Genomic DNA, 26,389 nt, shown 5'->3' on the forward strand with positions numbered 1-26,389 from the left:
CATTGTTTATTAGCACTGTAGTGTCCAGGAAGTGGATCTCTTGTGTGGACTGGACCAGGCTGAGGTTGGTGGTGGGATGGAAATTGTTGAAATCATGGTGGAACTTAAGGAAATAGATTCAATATGTGTAATGACCCAGCCATTCCTAGTCTCTATTCAAACCCAAGTTAGTGGTATCTAGTTTGCATAGTAATTCAAGCTCAGCAGTTTCTCGGTGGCGTCTGTTTTTGAAGCTTTTCTGTTGCAAAATTGCCACCTTTAAGTATGTTACTGAGTAACCAGAGAGGTTGAAGTGTTCTCCTACCGGTTTTTGAATGTTATGATTCCTGATGTCAGATGTGTGTCCATTTATTCTTTTGCATAGAGACTGTCCGGTTTGGCCAATGTACATGGCAGAGGGGCATTGTTGGCACATGATGGCATATATCACATTGGTAGATGTGCAGGTGAACGAGCTTCTGATAGTGTGGCTGATGTGATTAGGTCCTATGATGGTGTCCCCTGAATAGATATGTGGACAGAGTTGGTAGTGGGCTTTGTTGCAAGGATAGGTTCCTGGGTTAGTGTTTTTGTTGTGTGGTGTGTGGTTGCTGGTAAGTATTTGCTTCAGGTTGGGGGGCTGTCTGTAAGCGATGTCTTGTCTTGTCTGTCTCCCAAGATCTGTGAGAGTGAGGGATCATTTTTCAGGATAGGTTGTAAATCTTTGATGATGCGCTGGAGAGGTTTTAGTTGGGGGCTGAAAGTGGTGGCTTGTGGCGTTCTGTTATTTTCTTTGTTGGGCCTGTCCTGTAGTAGGTGACTTCTGGGTACTCTTCTGGCTCTGTCAATCTGTTTTTTCACTTCAGCAGGTGGGTATTGTAGTTTTAAGAATGCTTGATAGAGATCTTGTAGGTGTTTGTGTCTGTCTGAGGGGTTGGAGCAAATGTGGTTGTATCGTAGAGCTTGGCTGTAGACAATGGATCGTGTGGTGTGTCCTAGTTGGAAGCTGGAGGCATGCAGGTAAGTATAGCGGTCAGTAGGTTTGTGGTGTTTATGTGACCATCGCTTATTAGCACAGTAGTGTCCAGGAAATGGACCGCTTGTGTGGATTGGTCTAGGCTGAGGTTGGTGGTGGGATGGAAATTGTTGAAATCATGGTGGAATTCCTCAAGGGCTTCTTTTCCATGGGTCCAGATGATGATGATGTCATCAATGTAGCGCAAGTAGAGTAGGGGACAGACGCAGGATGGTGGCAAAGCTGCCATCTTGCCTGGGGGGTTTTAATCTCATGGTCATGAGTAGCTTTAAGTTCTGTCTGAGGTTCCATAGATATAAGGTACCGACTCTGTGGGTACACCAGGGCTGAAGTACCCATGGGAAAAATTAGCAGGTGCTTAGGACCCACTGGCAGCCAGATCCTCCCCCACCTGCCGTGATTAGCTGTTCTGCGGTGTTCAGGAGGCACTGGTCGGGGGAGGAACAGGGATGGGAAGAGGCAGGGAGAGGTGGAGTGGGAGAGGGAAGAATTGGGGCAGGGTGTGGCCTAGAGAGAAGGGGTGGAGTGGGGGCAGGGCCTGGGGTGGAGTGGGAGTGGGAAGAGGTGGGGTGAGGTAGGGACAGGGCCTGGGGCAGAGCAGGGGTTGAGCACCCCCAGGGAAAAGGAATAGTCAGCGCTGGTGTCCATAGATATTTATAAGGTGGCCAGATGACTGAGCAGACACAAAACATAACAGCTCTTGGGTTCTGTTCAACAGGAGAGAATCTTTATCAGTAGAGCTGGGTTGGGGAAAAATAAGTCTATTTTATACATAATTTTTGAGAGAAATGAGAAATTTTCATTTCATTCAAAAACATTTTTTGATGAAAAGTTTATTTCGAAGGGGCGAGGGGGTACATACACTTTTTTTACTGGCAAAAGAGAGGGGGAAGGTAAAGAGGAGGTGGTTTCTCACTGAGACAAAATCTGTAGAAAAATTCAAAAGGTGTTTGGAAATTTTTCATTTTGAGTTTCTTTTTTAAAAACAAAACTTCTGACGAAGCGCATTTCTCATGGAGAACTTCCATGGCGTTCAGAAATGAAAATTCTGTCAGCCTTTGGATGGGAAGGTTTTGACCGGCTCTAGTTAGAAACACAGCACAAAGAAGGAAGGCCCAGTGGTTAGGGCACTGAAGTGGGGCTCAGAGATAATGGGGTTCAATTCCTTGCTCTTCCACAGATTTCCTGTGTGACCGCAAGCAGGTCCCTGAACCTGTCTGTCTCTCCATTCTCCATCTGTACAATCAGGTTAATAGTACTTCCCAGGTACTCAGATGCTATGTTATGGTGGCCACAGAAGAGCCATAGATAGTTCCTTATGTCCCCTTTCTTGGTTCTATCACAGCAAATTTTCTTCATCTGGAGGTCACACCATTCTTCGGTATCTTGAATGGACCGGAAAACACACTTTATAGTGGTAGACACAAAGTGCTCCGTCTATTCAGCTTAACAAAAGACATGGTCAAGTGGGGACTTGACCACAGCTTGTTCCCCTAAAAGGGGAACAAATATTTGATAATAGTCTCTTCAGTCTAGCAGAGAAAGGTCTATCACAAGCCAGTGGCTGGAAGTGGAAACTAGACAAACTCAGACCAGAAATAAGGTGTACATTTTTAACATTGAGGGTCATTAACCATTGGGACAACTTGCCAAGGGTCGTGGTGGATTCTCCATCACAGGCAATTTTTAAATCCAGCATGGACGTTTTTCTAAAAGATCTGCTCTGGTAAAACAGGAATTATTTCCAGGAAGTTGCCTGGCCTGTGTTATATAGGCGGTCAGACCAGGTGGTCACAGTAGTCCCTTCTGGCTTGATAATCTATGAATTTGCAGAGGGAGCTGAGCTGAAAAGGCCCTACCCAAGCTATTCTGTTCTCTCTCTCCTCAGCAGCCCTTCTTACAACCCTTCTGGTTGTAAAGGTATTCAAGTGAGAGGCACGGAGAAGGTGGAGTTAACTCTGTGTACTGAGGACTAGGCACTGCCGAAGATGGTGCACTGAATGATCACCTCTCCCTCAGACCTTCTACATGGCTGCTTATAAGGCTCCCTAGCTGCCAGCAGGCCCACCAGTGAAAAGGAGGTTGCAGCCCTTTTGTTCTTCCTCCCTTTCCCAGCAGTCCCCCTGTCAGCAGGGTCTACACCAGCTGAAGCCTGTGTACTATTATTATTATTTAATTTTATTTGCATGACAGTGGGATCTAGAGGGTCCCACCAAGATCAGCATCTCAGGACAGAATCTAGCTTTATAACTGTAGGCACCAGTTTGACCATGTTTGCATGCATGGAAATCTGCCCTATTAAGGACAGTCTAGTTGTCTTAACAAAGCAAGCTGTCGCCAGTCCTGTGGCTAATCAGAGGAGGGAGGAGATGGATGAAACTTCCCTGGCACTTAAGACTCTGCAAGAAGGAGCTGTTGCATTGAGAGGTGAAAAGATCTCTCTTGCTTTAGGGCTAGATCTTCCTGTTTGGGTGGAGCTGACTGCAGGACTGAGATGGGCAAGGACCGTGCTTTCTTTTCCGAGAGGAGGGATTGTCCAGTGGTTAGGGCAGGGCCCTGGAAGACCAAGGTTCAATTCCGTGCTCTTCTACAGACTTCCTGTGTGACCGAGGGTTAGGGCTTGTCTACATTTAAAACGCTACAGCTGCACCGCTGTGGCGCTTCAATGTAGACGCGACCTACGCTGACAGGAGGGATTCTCCCATCGGCCACCTCCCCAAGAGGCACTCGCTGAGCTGCTGGAAGAATTCTTCCGTCACCCTCGCGCTGCGGATTTTTTACACCCGGGGCCAACGTAGCGAAAGCAACCTCATTTTTTAGTGTAGACCAGGCCTTAGTTACCTGGCCTCACTTCCTGCTCTGTAAAATGGGGAGAGTAGCCCTGCCCTACCTCACAAGGGTGTTGTGAAGGTAAAGATGTTAAAGAGTGTGAGGTGCTCAGATACTATGGGAGTTTGGGGGAGCATATAACACCTTGGATAGACTTTATGCTTGTGCGCCGTCTCGCATGGTGCAGGCACTGCCAGAAATACGGAGTTGTCATTATTTGCGTTGCTTTCCTGAGCGAAAACAACCCAGGAGACTTGTCTGCCTAGGGTGCTATTTCCCCCGGTGACCCGTCACAATTCTATTCTAAAGCACCCCTTGCATTTATCAATATTCCCTCTGAGCGAGGAGATACCTTGATAACAGCTGTCGGTGTAATTCTCAGATAGCAGGCACACCGATGCGAAGAGCCTGTGTTGCTAGGGGAAAGGGGGCTAGACCTGAGTGGGTGGGTGCTGTGCTCAAGGAGAAATGCAAGTAAAGGAGGTAGCATGATTCAATGAACGGGGCACAGCACTTGGAGCTAGGATGCCTGGGTTCTCTTCCTAACTCATATGCTGACTCCCTGTATGACTAGGGTCTATGTAAATCACGTATAACCTCTGGGCCTCAATTTTTTCCCCTCTGTAAAACAGGGATTATGCTGTTTACCCACTTTGGTAGAGTGCTGTGCAGTCGCTGGATGAAAAATGTTTGTCTGTATATCACTGGCATGTTTCCATTGACTCGAGCATCTTGAAGATTCCTGGCTCACTCAGGCTGAGGCTGTGTGAGTTTCAGACTCAGTGGCAGGTTTTGATTCCCTCTGCATGGAAGCAACTGCCAGCTGCCGAGGGTGAAATGGCAAGAATGGGGCTGCCCACGCCTTCGCTGGAATCTGTTTCCTATTTAAGAGTCATTCCGGAGGGTTTGGGCACTAAAAACGAGCTTTCTCCAGTCTTCCGATGCAGGGGCTGTGTTCCCAGGAGTGAGAGATTTAACTGTTGAAAGTCACACGTGAAGAACAGTTCTTGCAATACCTGAGAAAACTGCTTTTCACTTCCATGCGCCTTCCCCCAGAGGATCACAAAGCGCTTTGCAAAACTCACTGGAGCTGCATGACCTACTTATCTTGTGATATCCCCTGGAGGCCCAACCAGGGTGAAGTTCCATTGTACCCAGTGCAGTACAGGTATTATAATAAAAGAGGACCCCTGTCCTGAGGAGCTGAGTATTGTTACCCCCATTTTACAGATGGGACGCAGAGAGGTTATCAGACTTCCTTAGCTCAAACAGCAAGTCAGTGGCAGAGCTGGGAATAAAAAAACCTAGTTGTCCCTGACACCTCGTTCCTCTGCTCTGATTACCAGACAATATTTCCTCCCCTGTAAACAGACTGCTTGGCTTCTCCACACAAACGTCTTGTGTGCTGCATGCGAGAAGGAAAAGTGTGAAATCTGAAACCCTAGGCAAACTGTTGCTCGTGCTTTTCCAGCCTGTATGCTGAGACAGAGAGCACAGCAAGCAGAAGAAGACTTGCCAAGATGGTTCAAAACTGTTACATGATTTACTCCCCCACCCTTAATATTCAGGCGTGAAGGATGCATGTCATTTTGCATAAGGGAAATAAGATCATTTGATGCCCAGTCCCAATCTAAGAACAATAAAGTAGCTTTTGGAAGGGCTGATCCAGTGATGTGGTGACTCATCTATGTTCTTGCTGTCAAACTGGGGATTTGGCCTGATGTCAAATGCCTAATTAGTGTTTGTTTGCAGAAGCTCTGATATCACTGATTTAATCAGTAATGTCACTGTGTTCCAGGAAGGTCACCATGACTGAATGGACATTTGGGTCAGGCAGGGCCACAGACACAACCACAAAGCGTGCTCCATTGTGTAGTCAGAGCAAACAGGAAAGGAAGCTGGCTTTCCTAATGTGAGGAGATGCACGGGGGTGGCAGGTACATGGCTGTACAGATCTTTGCAGAAGGCCAGCTGCTAATGCAAGATGGCGACCCTGTGAAAAGAGGGGAAGGACGGTCTAGTGGCTTCAACAGCAACTGGAGACTCAGGAGACCCGGGTTTGATTTATGACTCTGTCTTGGGCTTCCTGTGTCACCGTGGGTGTGTGACTTAGAGCAGGATTCACCAAAGTACTTAGGCACCTGAACCCCAGATTTAGGCACCAAAGGTTGGAGTTTAGGTGCCTCCATCCCAGTTTTGGCTACACGGTGATCCAAAAAACTCCCATCGAACCTGGAGGTGCCTAAATGCACTTGGCGCCTAAGTGTTCAGGGTAAAATTCCCTCAGTGCCTGCATTTTGGCCTCTGAGCCTGGGCATTGCGGCTTACCTCTAGGCCAGATTCCTGTCTCCCACTTAAGCCCCTGAGCAGTCCACGAACCGTGTGTGGGGTCCAATCTGGTAGGCGTGCTCAGAGGCTGCTGACGGGATCGGGTCCTATTCAGAATCTGGGAGGAGGAGGACATGGTTGTGGTGGTGCTTTTAGCCCAGTGGTTAGAGCGCTCACTTGGGCTTTGGGAGACCCAACTTCAATTCCTCCTCTCTCTTCCTGGCGGGGAGAAAAACTTTGAGCAGGGGTCTCCCAACTCTCAGGTGGGTGCTCCAACCGCTAAGCTGTGGGACATTCTGAATGTGGGGCTCTCTGTCTCTCCTATTGAAGCTGTTCCACTGTGGGTAAATCATGAGTCATTAGGCCAGACAGAGACCAAGAATGATGCTGTAACCTTGTAGTTAGAGCTCCCACCTATGAGCGGGCATCCCTCTGCTCCCATGGCTATTTAATTATTTATCCAGAGTGGTACAGCTTCAACTGGAGAGACTGAGGGCTCCCTCCCCACATCAGAATATCCCACAGCTCAGTTGTGAGAGAATGCTCCTGAGAGGCGGGAGACCCCTGTTCAAATCCTTTCTCCCCATCAGGCAGTGGGGAATTAAATCTGGTCTCCCATAGCCCAGCTGAGTGCTCTAGCCATAAGGCTAAAAGTTACACGGTGGGCACCTGTTACTGCCACCATTTTGTGCTGTGTGAGGTAGGCGCCTAACTCATTCTTGCAAAAACCAGTGTAGGCGTCTAAGCTACCTGACTCCTAGACTTTCAGGCCAGAAGGGGCCATCATGATCATCTAGTCTGATCTTCTGCACATCGTAGGCCACAGAACCTCGCCCACCCACTCCTGTAATAGACCCCTAACCTCTGGCTGAGTTACGGAAGTCCTCCAATCGTGGTTTAAAGACTTCAGGTTACAGAGAATTCACCATTTACACTAGTTTAAACCTGCACGTGACCTGTGCCTCATGGTGCAGAGGAAGGCGAAAACTCCCCAGGGTCTCGGTCACTCTGATCCGAGGGAAAATTCCTCCCTGACCCCAAATATCACAAGTGATCAGTTAGGCCCTGAGCATGTGGCAAGGCCCACCAGCCAGACACCTGGGAAATAATTCCCTGCAGTAGCTCAGAGCCCTCCCCACCTAGTGTCCCATCACCAGCCGTTGCAGATATTTGCTGCTAGCAGTTGCAGATCAGCTACATGCCGTTGTAGGCAGTCCCACCACACCATCCCCTCCATAAACATATCAATCTTGAAGCCAGTTCAGTTTTTTGCCCCCACTGCTCCACTTGGACTCCAGGCGGCTGGTTCCCGTTCATGGATTCCCTAGCAGAGATGGGGCCTCCCTGCAGCCTGGACTTAAGGCTTGAACTCTGTGAAAGGGGAGAGAGTTAGCATCTCCCACTGGCTAGTTTAGGTGGTTCCCCGCCTAGCCAGCATGCTTATGTGGATCGCAGTCTAAGGGTCTGTCTCTCTCCATGCATTGTATAGAGAGCCCAGGCATCTAATAGGCTTTGTAGATTGCAGTGTGGTTCCTGTGATTTTTCTAGTGCTTATGAGTTTGGCACTGCAATGCTCTTTTGTAGATCCAGGCCTTAACCTCTCTCTGCTTGAACTTTCTCGTATATGAAATGAGAATATGTCCATACCTCAGGGTATTGAGAGACTAATCTAATTTATGCTTGCAAAATGCATAGAGCTCTTTGGATGGAAGGTGCTGTCTTTCTAAAATATTATTAATAAACCAAATCTGGGGATTGGGATGGGGGTGCATCCCCCTTCCATGCATGAGCTCTAGCTTCTCTTTGGGGTCACATAGGAACGACAGCAGAGCAAGATCTAGGATCCATCCACACGAGCAAAGTGGCCTATTGCTGCTGCCGGGTGGTAGCAAAGGTTCCCCCTCATGTCGCATGGAAACCAATTTAATTGCTAGTGAAGACAGGACAAAACTATTTCCAACACATTACAGAAGGGGAGGCTGAGGCATGGTGGGCTGCGTGAGCTAACATCCATTCTCACAAGGGCTACCTGCATCTGCCCCCGGACTTTAGCACTAATGAGCTTTCCTCGGATTATCATTGACTGGTGGTGTACTTGACAGGTACTGCTTGTCCAGACTACGCAGACATACAAAATTCCCTGAGAGTGAATAGATAAGAGAAGGATGCACTAGGGTAGGGCTTCCCAAACTCTTCCATCCCAGGACTTTCCTCCCATTTAGAAATATGCAGAAGAAGCTGCAGCCTCCAGGTTGAGAACGTGTGCCTTACAGTGACGGTGCTGGTTTTAATGGAGGTGGTTCTGATCCATGGGAATGAGAGGAGAACCAGACCTGGTGATGTCCCACTATAGAATAGAACCAAAAATATAAATAAATCTAACTGGAGAAGAACAGGCTAAAATAACCCTACTAAACAAAGCGTTGGGGTAAATACACCTCTTTTTGCAGAAAAGTCCCTGTATTACAAGGACTACTGAAAAAATTATCCTCTATTCAATGCTGACCTTTTAATTTTCAATCCCAAACCTACTTTCCCCTTCAACTGAAACTTTTGCAGCTGACAAGCTAATTTCACTTGTAGAGAGATCTGTGCCTATTTTCCACCTGCAACATCTATCACAGAACTGTTACATGTCACAGAAAGACTGTAAATGTCTTTCTGTGACATGGCTCCTGTCCCTTGAGCTTCCAAATTCACTAAAACCATCACCCTCAGCGTAATGCTGCTTTTTTGGTAGGCGGGTTCACTGAAGAAGGTGACACGTTAATGTGAGAAATGAGCTTTGAGAAAGTGGAAAGTTCTGATGTTTTTGTAACCGCTGAAGAAAATGATCTTTTTTTTTATTTAAATGACAGTAATTTGGCCCCACCTTTATTATTCCTTTGTTTCCTTCCTCCAACTCTTATCAAAGTTTATATTTAAAGGCTACATTAGAGTGTGCACTAATTATTCTCTCCATTTCAAGCTGACTTTTCTGAGCCTGATTCTGCAAAGTGCTGAATACTTTTTATTATTATTTTATTATTTGTATTGCTGTAGCTCCTAGGAGCTCCTGTCATGGATCACAACCCCATTGTGTTAGGTGCTGTACAAACACAGAACAAAAAGACAGTCCCTGCCCCAGCTGAGCATGAGCTCCCAGTATGACACTGGGGCCAAAAGAGTTAATGAGATCCTGGGATGCATAAACAGAGGAGTCTTGAGTAGGAGTAGAGAGGTTATTTTACCTCTATATTTGGCATGAGTGTGACGGCTGCTGGAATCTCGTCTCCATTTCTGGCTCTTCCTTCTAGCAGAGAAATATAACATGATCCAGTGGATGGAAGTTGAAACTAGACAAATTCAGACTGGAAATCAGGTGTAAATTTTTAACAGTGAGAGTGATTAACCACTGGAACAATTTACCAAGGATCAGGGTGGATTCTCCATCATCTGACAATTTTTCAGTCGAGATAGGATGTTTTTCTAAAAGATCTGCTCTAGGAAGTTCTCAGGCCCGTGTTGTATAGGAGGTCAGACAAGCTGATCACAATGGTCCCTTGTGGTCTTCGACTCTAGGAAGCTGTGAAAGACCTTAATTCCCCTTACCTTCAGTGAGTCCTTAGCCTCTCACAGAGTCAAGCCAATGGAAACATCTATGGTTATATAAGATGGGATTTGGGAGAAAGGAAAAAAGTACCCAACCCACACAACTCAACAGTTGGGAAGGGATATGAAATTCCATGCTTCAGAGTGTAAATTAACCTCTAACTCATGGGGATTGGGAAGAACCTACCCCTGTGGGAAGGTTTTTCCATCATTTTCCATTCTGGGGGTTCTTTCACCTTCCTCTGAAACACTTGGTCCTAGTCATTGGATGCCCACTGGTCTGGTCCAATATGGCAGTTCCTATGTACCCATCTACGCCTATTTGTTGTATCAGTTGAATTACCTGATATTTTCTCTCTCAGGGGACTATATACCCACCCTTGCAGAGGGATGGATCTAATAGATTTTTTCTTTTTTTCATGTATCCTCCCCCTACTCCTCATTAGAGGAGGGGGCTACAATGATACATGATGGATCAAATTCACCACTGGCCATTAACTTCAATGAACTTCTATCAGCTTACATAAGGACATAAAAATGCCAAACTGGATCAGATCCATGGTCCATCTTCTCCAGTATCCTCTGTCCACCAGACAAATTTGGCCCTACATACACTGTTTGGGACTATGTCCCAACAATCTAGTGGCCAGTCATATGGGTCCCCTACTTTCTTTTCTCTTGGTTATTGGGCAAACATAGTGCAGAACCACCTTCCCTGTTGTATGGCTATTCAGGATGGCTGGAGAAGCTTTTGTGGAGAAGATCCTGGGCTCCTGATGCTGTGACTTTTCGTTTTACCTCTTAATGGTTGTGTACTTATTTCTTAAAGCCCACTTTCAGTGCAGTCCCAGTATTCTTCTCTTGCTGGAACACGTGCTGATAACTGTTCTGTAGAGGTAGCAGCTGTTCTAGCTTCTCTCTCAGGTAGCTCTTGCTTGACCTCCTCAATTTATGTGCACTATAACTGTGTTAGATTTAACAAATAATTGAGTAAATAAAAAAAGGCTCTGCGTAACCAGGCTCTGCATTCAAAGGTGTCACCACTTACAAATTAGCCTCCCACTTCTGTTCTAAGCAATTACTGTAAATGTCTTTCTGTGATATGCCTCCTGTCCCTTGAACTCCCAAATTCACTAAAACCATCACCCTCAGCGTAATGCTGTCTCTTTCCGACACCCAAAAGGGAGTCTATGAGAGCATTACAAGCAATCCACTTCACTCCAACCATGCAAAAAAGCATGCTTGTTGCATATCCTCAGAAATAATGATATATTACATGTATATAGCACCTCTCATGTCAAAGGATCCATTTCACAAACTATTGATGAATTTCAGACTCTATTGAACTAAAGTGCAGTTTTGCCAAGTCAAGGGGGCCAGAATTTCAAACTAATATATACATCCAGCACCACTGAAATGCAGCCACCTCTCGGGTGGAGGTGGTAGCTCAGTGGGGAGGAATATACTGTGCACAAAGTGAGAGAGTGGAAAAATGTTGCCCAAGGATACTAGGGCAAACCGCCGCTCTTATGGAAAATGCCAGAGGGAACCTAAGGTAGTTGGACACCCTGTTCCCAATTCATTTGACTGGGAATGGAGTGTCCAAATCCCTTCCACAGCTTTGACAATCTCAGCTCTACTATTCATGCCAAGCAGATAAGGTCTCCGCATTTTACATCTCATTCTCTTCCTCTCAATATTTAGCGAGCAACCAAAAGGCAATGACCTAGAGACTCCTCTTGTGGAGACAAACAAAATACTTCTAAAGGAGCCACCAGGGGGACAATGAGCAGTAATACACATATTCTTGCTCATATAGCCCTGACTCCTTGGAGTAGAGCAGACCCTTTGAAGCCAGTGGCCATGGACTATTCCTGGGAATACAGAATTGTCGGATCAGGACTGTAGGTTGTTCAGGTGGAATACCTAGGATGCAGTGCATGGAGACTGATAGTGGAGAGTGAAGGGAATCACGGAGGTATGTGTTAACTGTGCGTCAGCTCATGGGGGAACGTCTAAGGACCTGCCAGAGGAGTGGGAAGGAGGAAAAACAAAGGGACATGTGAGTTAGTATGTTTCTAGGTTCTTGTCTACACGGCAAGTTACCAAGCAGCAAGTCAGGGTGTGAATCTACAGCACACCAGCTTGCTGTGCAGTAACGTCTTGTGTGGACCCAGCTAGAACACACTGAAAGTCCCAGGGTGCAGCTTGGTTTGTTACACTGGTATCGCCATCACACCAACAGTAGGGTTACTGTGTGCTGGTGCACTGTAGATTTACACCCGGCTGCACCGGGTAGTAACATGACACGCAGACAAGCCCAGAAACTGCCTTTGGTGTCTCGGGTTCCAACCCTGCAATCTTTACCACAAACACGGGAATTGCCATGGTCCCTCTAGCCCAGTATTGTGTCACGAGCTGATGAGCACAGGCTGGTGCAGAGAAAGATGCAAGAAATCACGTAGTTGGCAATTAGGAGACAAACAGCTGTGCGGAAAGGTCCTCCTGACCCTCATTAGAGGTCGACTCTCATCCTGGAGCAGAAGGGTTAATAGTCCTTCCAAAACTCTTGTTTATTTTGTTAAATATTTGCGACTAAAACCCCTGATATTATCCCTTATCAGTGAGGGTAACTGACCACTGGAGCCACCAGGGAAGTCGTGGACTTTCTGTCTCTTGATGTCTTCAGGCGCCTTTCTGGAAGAGTTGCTTTAGCCAAACATAAGTTAGTAGGCTCCATACAGGGGCAACCAGGTGAAATGTAATAACCTGTGATGTGCAGGACATCAGACCAGAAGATCTTATGGTCTGTCCTGGCCCTGAGCTGTAGGGATGAATTTATGAATCTATATTCTTGTTAGCCATACCAATGTCCAATCCATTGTTTAATCCCATAGCTCTCATATGAGTACGCTCTATTTTTGCAAATAATCCCATTCAAGCCAAGGCAGTATTCATATGAAGACGGTTTGGCAGAGGTGAAAGTAAGTTAGAAGACTTACCGGTACGCCGGAGTCCTGAGCAGGGGGCGTGGCCTCAACTGGAAGAGGCGTGGCCTCAACCGGAAGAGGCAGGGCCTTAAATCCCCAGGCCCTCAGCGCTCCAGCTGCGGTAGTGGTGGCTGGGAGACCGGGGCCCTTTAAATCACCCCTGAGCTACCAGCTGCAGAGGCGGCTGGGAGCCCTGGGGCTCGGGGGCGATTTAAAGGGCCCAGGGCTCCAGTTGCCGCTACCGCAGCGGAGCCCCGGGCCCTTGAAATCACTGAGGAGCCCTGGGGGCTCCCGGCTGCCACCGCTACCCCGGGGCTCTGGCTCTGGCAGAGCTTTAAAGGGCCTGGGGCTCTGCTGTGGTAGTGGCTGCCAGAGCCCCGAGCCCTTTAAGTCCCCGCCTGAGCCCTGCTGCTCGAGCCCTGGGGTAGCGGCAGCTGGGCTCTGTCGGGGATTTAAAGGGCCCCGGGGCTCCAGCCACAGCTACGGCCCTGGCCCTTTAAATCCCCTCTGGAGCCCCGCCGCCGCTACCCCAAGGCTCGGGCAGCAGGGCTCAGGCAGGGATTTAAAGGGCCCCAGGGGCGGGGGATAGCGGCAGCTGGAGCTCCGGGGCCCTTTAAATCCCCACCTGAGCCCTGCTGCCGGAGCCCTGGGGTAGTGGCGGTGGGGATTTAAAAGCCCGGGGCGGTAGCGGGGGCTGGAGCTCCGGGGCCCTTTAAATCCCCGGCAGAGCCTCACCGCTGCTACCCCAGGGCTTCGGCAGCAGGGCTCAGGTGGGCATTTAAAGGGCCAGGACGGTAGCAGCGGCTGGTGCTCCGGGGCCCTTTAAATCCCCGCCGCCGCTACCCCAGGGCTTTAAATTGCCGTCTGGGAAAGCCAGTCCCGGTACGGCGCACCAGCTCTTACCGGTACGCCGTACCGGGGCGTACCGGCTTACTTTCACCTCTGCAGTTTGGTCATTGGAGTAAGGTTAGCAGGATTAGACCCTAAGCATAGCCAGTCTGTCCCAGGGTAGCTGGTCTCTGTGGAGAGACTGGGCTGGGAGACCCTGTACTGGAGCAGGTGAGCCGAATCCAGCTAATTAAAGAGGGTTGCGCTACACCTCGGCCTATAAAGGGCTGCTCGAAGGTAGCTGAGAGGAAGGACTGAGCCAACTGAGCCCTAGGGAGCAAAGTCATGGTGGAGTGGAGCTGATTCCCATGGTGGGTAAAGCGGGCGCTCAAGGAAACAAGCCCATTGCTGCAGCTCCAGGAGGGCAGCAGAGGTAAGGAACTGGGTGGCCCTGAAGCCTGGGGACCAGGTATTGAGTTAAGACTGCGTTCTGTTCATTAACAATTATAAAACAATAAACCTCCTTGACTGAAGCTGGGCATGGAGCTGGCGAGCTGCAGCAGCCCCCAGGGACACAGTCTTGTTATGCAGTGGGAGTGAAATCCTGGCCCTGTTGACGTCAATGTAGATTTTTTCATTGACTTCAGCGGAGCCTGGTTTGGGTCTGTCATAAACATAAAGGGAAGGGTAAAACCCCTTTAAAATCCCTCCTGGCCAGAGGAAAAATCCTCTTACCTGTAAAGGGTTAAGAAGTTAAAGGTAACCTCGCTGGCACCTGACCAAAATGACCAATGAGGAGACAAGATACTTTCAAAAGCTGGGAGGAGGGAGAGAAACAAAGGATCTGTGTCTGTCTGTCTGCTGCTTTTGCCGGGGATAGACCAGGAATAGAGTCTTAGAACTTTAGTAAGTAATCTAGCTAGGTATGCGTTAGATTATGATTTCTTTAAATGGCTGAGAAAATAGCTGTGCTGAATAGAATGACTATTCCTGTCTGTGTGTCTTTTTTGTAACTTAAGGTTTTACCTAGAGGGATTCTCTATGTTTTGAATCTAATTACCCTGTAAGGTATCTACCATCCTGATTTTACACAGGTGATTCCTTTCCTTCTCTTAAAAGTCTTCTTGTAAGAAAACTGAATGTTTTTTCATTGTTCTAAGATCCAAGGGTTTGGGTCTGTGGTCACCTATGCAAATTGGTGAGGATTTTTACCAAACCTTCCCCAGGAAGTGGGGTGCAAGGGTTGGGAGGATTTGCGGGGGGGGGAAAGACGTGTCCAAACTACGTTTCCCAGTAAACTCAGTTAAAGTTTGGTGGTGGCAGTGGATCCAGGGGCAAAGGATAAAATTAATTTGTACCTTGGGGAAGTTTTAACCTAAGCTAGTGAAAGTAAGTTTAGGAGGTTTTCATGCAGGACCCCACATCTGTACCCTAGAGTTCAGAGTGGGGGAGGAACCTTGAAAGGGTCCTTGGAATTAAGATATTCCAGGCAGCACTGCTGAGCATGGAGAAGCCACCAAGGGAAACCAATTTGTTTTCTGTGTGTTTAGCTTCTCCTAACGATGCTATTGTGGAGTGGGGAGTAAGTCACTGTGCATTTATCGTTTCCTTACACGTTGGCTCTGTACCCTCCTGTTCCATCTGGCAAAGCTCTTCCTCTGGGAGGGAGTGTGAATTTCTCTGAATTTGTAGGTATTTTTAATGTAATCAGCTAAATGTTTAAGCTCTCAGCCCCTTTTGTTATCCATGAATAAGTGACTCCCCCACCCTTAGAAATCATAGGAATGATTAGATTAGAATCCTAGAATCTCAGGGTTGGAAGGGACCTCAGGAGGTCATCTAGTCCAACCCCCTGCTCAAAGCAGGACCAATCCCCAACTAAACCATCCCAGCCAGGGCTTTGTCAAGCCTGACCTTAAAAACTTCTAATTAATTAAGGCCTCTTGTATTCATAGTGGTGTAGCTGTGACAGTCCCAGGACATTAGAGAGAAGAGGTGGTTGAGATGGTATCATCTCATCCACCTTGTCTCCAAAGGCTTTTTGGACTACCTAATCCATCTCGCTGCTATTGCTGGATTATTGCCTGAAATACCTTTTCTAGTGCCCAGTCTAGTTTTAAATATCCAAAGCGCAAGGTCTTCTACCAGTTCCCATGGGGGAGACTATTACATAATTTAATAAAATTCATCATCGGGAAACTTGGTTCTCTTGAGATTCAACCTAAAACTTCTGTTCTTCCATGTCCTCTCACTGCTCCTCTCTATACCACGTTCCATAACCATATACAATTCTTCTCCCTTCTTGGTGTTCTTATACCTTGCAGTCATGAGCAGTGATAGAGCTGATCAAATCATGGATTGTTCACTGAGGGCTGTACTGAAAAATATGAAAATGTATTTGATTCAGTTTGAACAGAAACTGTTTTTCCCTCCAGTCTTTCTTGTCAAAACCAAAATTTGTTTTTGTTTTCTTTTAATTTCAGATTGTTTTCTGGGTCTTTTTCACCATGTGTGGTGGCTTTTTTAATTAGGTAAATTCCAAAATGAAACACCATTTCAAAATGAAATGCCAAAACATTTTGTTTTGGAACTGTCAAAATGCTAATGTTCTCATCTTTGTTTAGAAGCCAGCAGTTCCTCACATGGAGTGGCCACGTCTTCTCACTGCTGCCCACAGCATAGTTTAAAAGCCAACAGCTACCTGCAAAGCCATTAACAGAGTAAATAAAAACGAATGGCCCTGGGAAAAATTAGTTATTTTAGTGTGCTTGGTAGATGGCACCTTAGCAAATGACCATAATTGTTCTTTCTGCTGCCATTTTATAAGATTAATTCCTGGAATATCAGCATAATGATTTCCTGGAAGCAGAAGCCCCTTTTTAGGAGGCAGTGTGCTTTGAAAAGCTACTGAAAACAAAAAATAATAAAGCCCGAAGAAGACACCAAAGAACAGTTTCATTCTTGTATTTGTTAGAAAGGGATAGACCGGGGTTCTCAAACTTCATTGCACCGCGACCCCCTTCTGACCCAAGTCCCGCCCAAGCCCCACCACCCTGGGGTGGGGGGCCAAGGGCTTCAGCCCCAGGCAGGGTGCCTGTAACCTGAGCCCTGCTGCCCAGGTCTGAAGCCCTCAGACTTGGGCTTTGGCCCCAGCAAGTCTAAGCCAGCTCTGGCGACCCCATTAAAACAGGGTCCCAACCCACAGTTTGAGAATCGCTGGGTTTGACTGATGCCATGTCTACATTACAGGTGCTGCAGATTTGTAGCTATGCTGCTGAAGTGCCAGAGGGTAGACACTTCCTACAGCAACGGATGGGGTTTTTCCTTTCGATGCAGGTAATCCACCTCCCTGCATGGCGGTAGCTAGGTCCAGATTCTACCATTGACCTATCTGCCTCTACATGGAATTTCTCACATCCTTGAGTAATGTGGCTAGGTAGACCTAAATTTTAAGTGTAGGCCAGGCCTGAGACTAATTTAGCCTTGTGTAAGGGGCAGATGCAGAGCCATTCTTACCCATACGCAGCTGCATAGGGCACCAGGAAATTTGGGGCACCAGATTTCCTGGTGCTCTGTGCAGCTGCGTGCTGCTCCAGCCCCTGCTCCGGCTCTTCCCCAGGGCCCCGCCCCTGCTCTGCCCCACCCCGCCCTTTCCTGCCCCTCTCCGCCCCAGCTGCGCCCCCCACTCCCCTGAGCTCTGCAGCAGGGCCAGGCCTGCACTCGCCAGCGTTGGGAAGTGCAGAGACTGGCTCCAGCTGTGCCGCCGGTGACTGCTGGGGGGGTGGTTGCCCCCCTCCGCGCCCCGCAGAGGCCTGAGGCCAACCCTCCCCTCGACTTTTCCCCTGCATAGTCCTGCCCCTCCCCCCCCATGGGGGCCATGTAGGGCCCCAGAATTGCTAGGGCCGGTGCTGGGTGGATATGCAGCTGGGTCGTGCCAGAAGGAGCTCCGGGAAGGAATTGTGACTGAGTGACAACTCCCTCCCTGCTCCCCCGCCTCGCTTCTGGAAAAGGAAGGCTCAGCTCCTCAAATGTAGGTTGGTTCCTAAGTCCTACTGGCTTCAGTGGAAGCTAGGAGCCGAACTGCCTTTGAAGATCTGGGCTGCAGTAACTTCCTGGGTCCCTTTATGTTGACTGCAGTGTGTAAGAACCTTCACAGGGAGAAAATACTTGGCACGAACAGGCTCTGTAACCTAGTGGAGAAAGGCAGAACTAGAAGCCGTGGCTGGGAGTTAAAGGCAGACAAATTCAAAGAGAAATAAGGCACCGCTATTTAACAGGGATGTACGAAGTACCCAGGGAACTGGTGGATTCTCTTGAGGTTTTTCGATCAAGACTGGATACCTTTTTGGAAGTATGTTTGAGCCACGTTTTGGGGCTCAGTGCAGCAGTAATCAGCTGAAATTCTCTGGCCTGTGCTATCTATATAGGAGCTCAGATGAGATGATCTAATGGTCCCTTCTGGCCTTAACCTCTGTCATAAATATAAAGGGAAGGGTAACCACCTTTCTGTATACAGTGCTATAAAATCCCTCCTGGCCAGAGGCAACATCCTGTTACCTGTAAAGGGTTAAGAAGCTCAGTTAACCTGGCTGGCACCTGACCCAAAGGACCAATAAGGGGACGAGATACTTTCAAATCTTGGTGGGGAGGCTTTTGTTTGTGCTTTTTGTTTACGTGGTTGCTCTCTCTTGGGACTGAGAGAGGCCAGACAGAAATCCATCTTCTCCAACCCATCCTAATCCAAGTCTCCAATATTGCAACCAGTATAGGTAAGCCAGGCAAGGCGGATTAGTTTATCTTTTGTTTTATGTGAATTTTCCCTGTGTTAAGAGGGAGGCTTATTCCTGTTTTCTGTAACTTTAAGGTTTTGCCCAGAGGGGGATCCTCTCTGTTTTGAATCTGAATACCCTGTAAAGTATCTCCCATCCTGATTTTACAGAGGTAATTCTTTTACCTTTTCTTTAATTAAAATTCTTCTTTTAAGAACCTGATTGATTTTTCATTGTTCTTAAGATCCAACGGTTTGGGTCTGTGTTCACCTGTACAAATTAGTGAGGATTATTATCAAGCCTTCCCTAGGAAAGGTGGTGTTGGGCTTGGGGGGATATTTTGGGGGAAAGACGTCTCTAAGTGGGCTCTTTCCCTGTTCTTTGTTTAAAACGCTTGATGGTAGCAGCATACGATTCAAGGACAAGGCAAAGTTTGTACCTTGGGGAAGTTTTTAACCTAAGCTGGTAAGAATAAGCTTAGGGGGTCTTGCATGCGGGTCCCCACATCTGTACCCTAGAGTTCAGAGTGGGGAAGGAACCCTGACAACCTCTATGAACAGGGTGTAGCTTACTTCCCCCTTGTGCCAGCTCCATGATGCTCGTTGGGCATGCGGGGGGGAGATGATAGCAATTCTGGGGAGATGAGGAGAGATCTTTGGGAAATTAAAAAGTTTGGCAAGTTAGAATAGAGGAAAACTTTGTCTAATACAACGTCTGTGATTGTATTAGCATCAGGTTAAGAAGGTGAGGTTTGGTCGCTGATTAGTTGTTGGCTACTATTCAGGCTTGAGGCAGCAGAAGGTGCAGGTTTTAGATTTGTAACCTACAGCACTGATATAAGGTCATGCTGTCCTTCTGAGATTCTGGCCCAGAATGAGATTTCACTCATCATTGTGTGTCTTGGTTCCCCTAGATCTACCCTTGCTCAATCCCTTCTGCATGCTGAGATGAGAGGCCTAGAAAAGTGCACCTCTGTGGCATGCAAAGGGTGCAGATGTTGACATCTTGCCTCCATTCCGATGCAGTGTTGCTACTCTGGTTCCTTTGCAGTCAAGGTCCTACATGCCGTAGGAAGGGACAGGAGGCAAAGGAAGGGGTAGGATTTGGTCTACTAGCAGTAAATCTAGAACAAAAGCATTCTCGTCACCATTGGCGGAGATGGCATTGCACCAAGAAACTGGGGGACTAGAGTGGTCTTGTTCTCTTCAGAGAAGTTACTCTGCCTTCAGACACTTAGATGCACATAAACTGGTTAGTCTCTAAGGTGCCACAAGTACTCCTTTTCTTTTTGCGAATACAGACTAACACGGCTGTTACTCTGAAATATGTAGTGTATGGAGATTTAACAACTGTAGCAATCAGATGCAGAACACAAAAGATGGAGAGCTTGTGACAGAACACAAAAGATTTGTCAGTTGGCCACAATTGCAGCTGGCCTCATAGTTTTAGACTGAACCCAAGGACTGATGTAGCTTGCAAATGAAGATACACTGTGCTAATTTTATTTTTATTGTTACTTTATTTTTCTTGCTCTTGGAGGGATATTTGGTCTACACGATTTCTGGAGACATAACACAACTCCCACTGACTTTAGCCAGACAGCTGTGAAGGCAAAGATGTGGAAGTCTTGTGCTTTGTGTTGTCTGACAGACTGCTGACATATGCAAGCATCTTCCTGGATCCTGAGGCTAATCTGGAGATTGCTAAGAAACTTGTGGTTTATTTAGCACACCAGCTGGGAGTATGTGAAATGAGGGAAAACAGGTAAAGGAGATAAGTTTCAAAATATCAGCTATGTGATGTGTAGGGCATGCCATAGGCATAAATATAACACAGTATTAACTTTCTGTGAAAGTATTTGAGCCAAATAGATGTTCTTGAATAAAAGATTTACATGAGATAAATATTCTTGTTATGCTCTATTGCATAACCAGAATAAACATTCACTATAGTATGAAAAGTTAAATTGACGCTTGCATTTTCAGAACTTGACTGGACATTTTCTGACACTTTAGGCAGCATATCCTGAATTTTGTTTTCTTGTTCATTAAATTTATTTACGAATATTTACAGCTATTATTTGCATTACAGTTAGCATCCAGAAGCCCCAATCAAGCTTGGGGCCCATTGTGCTGTGGGCAGTACAAACAGAAAGAGACTGCTCCAGCGACTTTACAATCTAAATAAAAAAAGATCAATAAAGAGAGGGAGGAGAAAACAGAGGCCCCAAAAGGGAAAGTGACTTGATCACGGTCGCACGGAAGGCCACTAACAGAGCCAGGAAGTCTCCAGGCTCCCAGCTCCCCATTTAGGAGGTTTTCAGATCCTCTGCTGTTTACAAGGATCTTTTTAGCTGGTTGATTTTCCCTTTGTAGGGGAAACAGCATCACTGATGCCAAAGCTGTGTATTGGGCTCATCCCTCACTACACGTCCAGGATTGTCAAATGTCATGCATCTCACATGATGGTCATGCATTTGGAAGTCTAGTCAGACATCCCAGTAACTCAGCAGGATTCTCATGAATCCAACTGAACTATGGGAAGGTTGCAGGCATTTGTCTGCAGATGAGCCTTTTGGCCACTAGAAGCCACATTAGTGCCTGCCCTGCAGATGACCAGAGCCCTCATCTCCCTCCCCAAAGCTGGATCAGGGCAGGAACCAGAACCCCAGAGTCAGTGACGATGGCTGGAGAAGAATCTGGGGACAGCAGCACCAGCGCTGGCATTTAGAAGCCTGAATACCTTTGAGGATCTGGGTCAAGGTATCAGGTTCAATACTGGTCTCAGGTTTCCTCACTTCTGAGCTGTAACAGGCTGCCTCATTATTTATTTGTACTGCCCTAGCACCTAGAAGCCCCACTCACAGTCTAGGACCCCCTTGTGCTAGGTTCTGTACAAACATAGAACCAAGAGATTATCCCTGCCCTAAGGAGTTTACAATCTAAGTATAAGACAAGAGACAATGGATGGATACAAACACTGACAAGGGAGTACAAAGAAAATATATTGTCAAGATGAGAAGCGTGGGTCTCTGCACGACAGCAGCCTCTCCATTGACAAATTTTTTGTAGGCTTCACAGCAAATAAGAGTTTTAAGTAGGGTTTTGAAGGAGAACAATGAGTTGGTTTTGTGGATGGTTACAGGGCACTCTTGACCAGCACAAAGGGCAGTATGGGAGAAAGCACAAAGGTGCTTCTTTCAAAATGTAACAGGTGGGCCATGGAGGCTTGCATCATGGGCCAAATTGACCTGTGGATACTAAGTAGGAAAGCATATGTAAGGTGCAGAGTGAAGACAAGTAGCTTATGTTTGATACAGAAAAGGGAGCCAATGGTGGGGTGCAAAGGTGGGTGGGGACATAGTCAAAATGATAGGCTAAGAGCCCCTTGCCCCCCGCATCCACTCCAAACTCCTCCGGGAGCTATCCAGAAGCCCCAGAAGTTCTTCCCCGCCCCTAAAAGAGAGCTTCAGCACTTCCTACCTATTGGGGACAGGGAATGTTGGAAGGCCAAGTCTAACTGGGTTCAAAAAAGAACTAGATAAGGTCATGGAGAATAGGTCCCTCAATGGCTATTAGTCAAGATGGTCAGGGCTGCAAGTCCATGCTGTAGGTGTCTCTAAACCTCCAACTGCCAGAAGCTGGGACTGGACGACAGTGGATGGATCACTGGATGATTGCCTGTTCTGTTCATTCCCTCTGGGGCAGGGGTGGCCAACCTGGGGCTCCGGAGCCACATATGGCTCTTCAGAAGTTAATATGCAGCTCCTTGTCTAGGCACCAACTTTCCAATGTGCCGGGGGTGCTCACGGCTCCACCCCGGCTCTGCCACAGGCCCTGTCCCCACTGCACCCCTTCCCACCCCCTCCCCTGAGCCGGCTGTGCCCTCACTCCTCCCGCTCCACCCCGAGCCTCCTGCACGCCACGAAACAGCTGATCAGGAGGGAGGGGGAGACGCTGATCGGCAGGGGTGCCGGTGGGTGGGACGCGCTGGGAGCAGGGGAGGGGAGCTGATGGGGGGCAGCTGACGTATTACTGGGGCTCTTTGGCAATGGACATTGAATCATAGAAACATAGAATATCAGGGTTGGAAGGGACCTCAGGAGGGATCGAGTCCAACCCCCTGCTCAAAGCAGGACCAATCCCCAATTAAATTATCCCAGCCAGGGCTTCGTCAAGCCTGACCTTAAAAACTTCTAAGGAAGGAGATTCCACCACCTCCCTAGGTAACGCATTCCAGTGCTTCACCACCCTCCTAGTGAAAAAGTTTTTCCTACTATCCAACCTAAACCTCCCCCACTGCAACTTGAGACCATTACTCCTTGTCCTGTCCTCTTCCACCACTGAGAACAGTCTGCCACTGAGCATTGGTAAATTCTGGCTCCTTCTGAGGCTCAGGTCGGCCCCCCTGCTCTGGGGCACCTGGCATTGGCCACCGCAGGCAGACGGGATACTGGGCTAGACGGCCTGTTGGCCTGACCCCATGCGGCTATGTACCCCTAGCAGAACTAGCCCCCGCCTCGCCTCCTAGCCACAGCCTCCCCCAGCTACCCCTCAGCCCCCACCTCCAGCCAGGACCAGGGCCGCACCCCACGGCTGGGCAGGGCAGGCGGTGCCCGCGCCCAGAGCCCACTGGCCCCACAGGCTGGGGGGGAGGGCGTGGCTCGCGATGGGCTCCTCCCCCCGCCCCTTTCCCCGCCCGGATGCACTGCGCTTGCGCGCCGCTCCCGCGCTCCCCTCAGAGCGCCTTGACTTGAGCAACTCCCCCGGCCCGTCCCGCCCCGCCGCCAGCGATTGCATCTGCGCACGATTTCCCCGCCTGTCCGCGGCGCGCTTGCGCACTTCTCCACCCCCTTACCCGGCTTGCGGCGCCGCTCTCCGGTCCGCCGTGCGCCTGCGCTGAGCTGCTGCCTCCCATCCTCCTCTGCGGCGGTGTCCTGGCCTCAGGGCAAGTCGCCAGCGGCGCCCCCTGCCCCTGGCGAGGTGACTGAGAGGGACGTGCGCCGGCAGCGATGGAGGTAAGGGGGGGGGGCGCTCCGGAGCCCCCCACGGGCCGGGGTCCCCTCCCCCACCGCACCCCTTATCCCCCCTCCCTATCCCCCCCTAGGCCGGGGCCCCCTCCCCCACCCCTTATCCGCCCCGGGGGCCCCCACCCCTCCCCCACTCCTTATCCCCGCTAGGCCGGGGCCCCCTCCCTTCCCCCACCCCTTTTCCCCCCCGGGGCGCCCTAGTGGAGCTGCCGGGGCCCCCTCCCCCACCCCTTCCCCCCCCGGGGCGCCCCAGTTTGGGGCCTGGGGCAGGAAGTGGAACTCCAGTGGGAGTTTTGCCCGGGTAAGGACGGGGTGGGTTCGGCTTTGGCTGCCGCTGCAGAGGTGACAACAGCCTCGCCACCGACTGGTGTTGGGCTTGGCCAGTAGTGCCCTGGGCGAGGAACCGAGCTGGCAACCGTTCTGGGTAACACTGGGCTCTACCAGCCGAGTTAAGGTTTTGGTTTTTCTTCTGATCTTGGAGAATTTCGGCTTTTGTTCTGAGATAAGCATCCAGGGCTTCACTGAAAGTATAGTGTGCACTGTAACAACAACAGCAACAAAAAAAGTCTCCAGAACTATAGCAACTCTTTGAAGGTGTGTTTTGCATCCACGGCTATAAATCTGCCTCCTAGTATTATCACTTGAGAAGCAATACAATAAAACTGTACAGCAATATAGCTGAACATTTGGGAGCTGAGGACTATGTGAAGGAGCTTCAAGTCTTGGAGCCCCATGTTTGCAACATAAAACAACATGGAAGACTCTTATTGCTTCATGTATAACTACTCCCTGAGAGCAGCAAACTCAGGGTATTCTGTAATTTATATAGCAAGACATGCTGTGATCCAATTGATGTTTCCTATTAAGAATATATTTTGATGGGGAGGGAGATGGAGAAATATACCTGTCCCTATGTTTTACTGTTAAAATAAATATTTACTGTTTTTTAGATATTTTAATTAGGGCTGTCTAGCAATTAAAAAAATAATTGTGATTAATTGCGCTGTTAAACAGTAATACAATACTATTTAAATATTTTGGATGTTTTCTACATTTTCAAATATATTGATTTCAGTTATAACACAGAATACAAAGTGTACAGTGCTTTATATTTATTTTTGATTACAAATATTTGCACTGTAAAAAACAAAAGAAACAGTATTTTTCAATTCACCTAATACAGTACTGTAGTGCAATCTGTTTATCATGAAAATTGAACTTACAAATGTAGAATTATGTACAAAAAATAACTGCATTCAAAAATAAAACAATGTAAAACTTTAGAGCCTTTACAGGTCCACTCAGTCTTACTTCTTGTTCAGCCAGTCCCTCAGACAAACAAGTTTGTTTACATTTGCGGGAGATAATGCTACCCCCTTCTTGTTTATAATGTCACCTGAAACTGAGAACAGGCCTTCACATGGCACTGTTGTAGCTGGCGTTGCAAGTTACTTATGTGTCAGGTATGCTAAAGATTCATATGTCCCTTTATGCTTCAGCCACCATTCCAGAGGACGTGTGTCCATGAAGATGACGGGTTCTGCTTGATAACAAGCCAAAGCAATGTGGACCGATGCATGTTCATTGTCATCTGAGTCAGATGCCACCAGCAGAAGGTTGATTTTCTTTTTTGGTGGTTCGGATCCTGTAGTTTCCGCATCGGAGTGTTGCTCTTTTAAGACTTCTGAAAGCACGCTCCACACCTCATCCCTCTCAGATTTCGGAAGGCACTTCAGATTTTTAAACCTTGGGTCGAGTGCTATAGCTATTTTTAGAAATCTCACATTGGTACCTTCTTTGCGTTTTGTTAGATCTGCGGTGAAAGTGTTCTTAAAACGAACATGTGCTATAACATGAAATATATGGCAGAATGCGGGTAAAACACAGAGCAGGAGACATACAATTCTCCCCCAAGGAGTTCAGTCACAAATTTAATTAATGTATTATTTTTTTAATGAGTGTCATCAGCATGGAAGTATGTCCTCTGGAATGGTGGCCGAAGCATGAAGGGGCATATAAATGTTTAGCATATCAGGCACCTAAATATCTTGCAGCGTGCCGATTACAGAAGTGCCATGCGAATCCCTGTTCTCACTTTCAGATGATATTTTAAATAAGAAGCAGACAGCATTGTCTCCCATATATGTAAACAAACTGGTTTGTCTCAGCGGTTGGCTGAACAAAGAGGAGGACTGAGTGGACTTGCAGGCTCTAAAGTTTTACATTATTTTGTTTTTGATTGCAGTTATGTAACAAAAAAACCCCAACATTTGTAAACAGCACTTTCATGATAAAGAGATTGCACTACAGTACTTGTATGAGGTGAATTGAAAAATACTATCTCTTTTGTTATTTTTATAGTGCAAATATTTGTAATAAAAATAATATAAAATGAACCCTGTATACTTTATATTCTATGTTGTAATTGAAATCAATATATTTGAAAATGTAGAAAAACATCCAAAACATCCATAATAAATTTCAGTTGGTATTCTATTATTGTCTAAACAGTGTGATTAAAACTGCAATTAATTGCAATTAATTTTTTTTGAGTTAATCGCACAAGGTAACTGCGGTTAATCAACAACCCTAATTTTAATCCCTGCTACTTGGAGTTCAGTATTTACTATATTTTACTTAAAAAGAAAAGGAGTACTTGTGGCACCTTAGAGACTAACCAATTTATTTGAGCATAAGCTTTCCTGAGTGAGCTGTAGCTCACAAAAGCTTATGCTCAAATAAATTGGTTAGTCTCTAAGGTGCCACAAGTACTCCTTTTCTTTTTGCGAATACAGACTAACACGGCTGTTACTCTGAAACCTATAGTTTTCTTCTATCTTAAAAATAAGAATTGCAAACCCTCTGAAACACGTTGAAAGGCTGTCCAGTTTCAATGCAGGTATCTCTTAGTATCTGGTAAAAATTCTATCTTTTGTGTTCTTTTAAAGCAGTATAAGACGAATCACTGCAAATGCACGACAGAAACAGTATACTGTTGTTAACTCCTGCA

The 26,389-nt window shown here is 47.5% G+C and overlaps 1 protein-coding gene across 4 annotated transcripts in view; it reads left to right on the top strand.

Annotated features, from left to right (window-relative positions):
- Positions 1 to 23,208: 23,208 nt before the first annotated feature.
- Positions 23,209 to 26,389, top strand: part of MKNK1 (MAPK interacting serine/threonine kinase 1) — a 37,491-nt gene continuing 34,310 nt past the window's right edge. For all 4 annotated transcript variants that reach the window (XR_013346833.1, XM_077823809.1, XM_077823810.1 and 1 more), the window contains exon 1: positions 23,209 to 23,367. Coding sequence is in view for 2 of the 4 variants with exons in the window: in XM_077823809.1 (XP_077679935.1) it covers positions 23,362 to 23,367 (6 nt within the window). In the remaining 2 variants the exon portion in view is untranslated. The remainder of the gene's footprint in view (positions 23,368 to 26,389) is intronic.

Source organism: Eretmochelys imbricata, chromosome 8 (genome assembly GCF_965152235.1).
Source record: "Eretmochelys imbricata isolate rEreImb1 chromosome 8, rEreImb1.hap1, whole genome shotgun sequence".
NCBI classification, from domain to species: domain Eukaryota; kingdom Metazoa; phylum Chordata; order Testudines; family Cheloniidae; genus Eretmochelys; species Eretmochelys imbricata.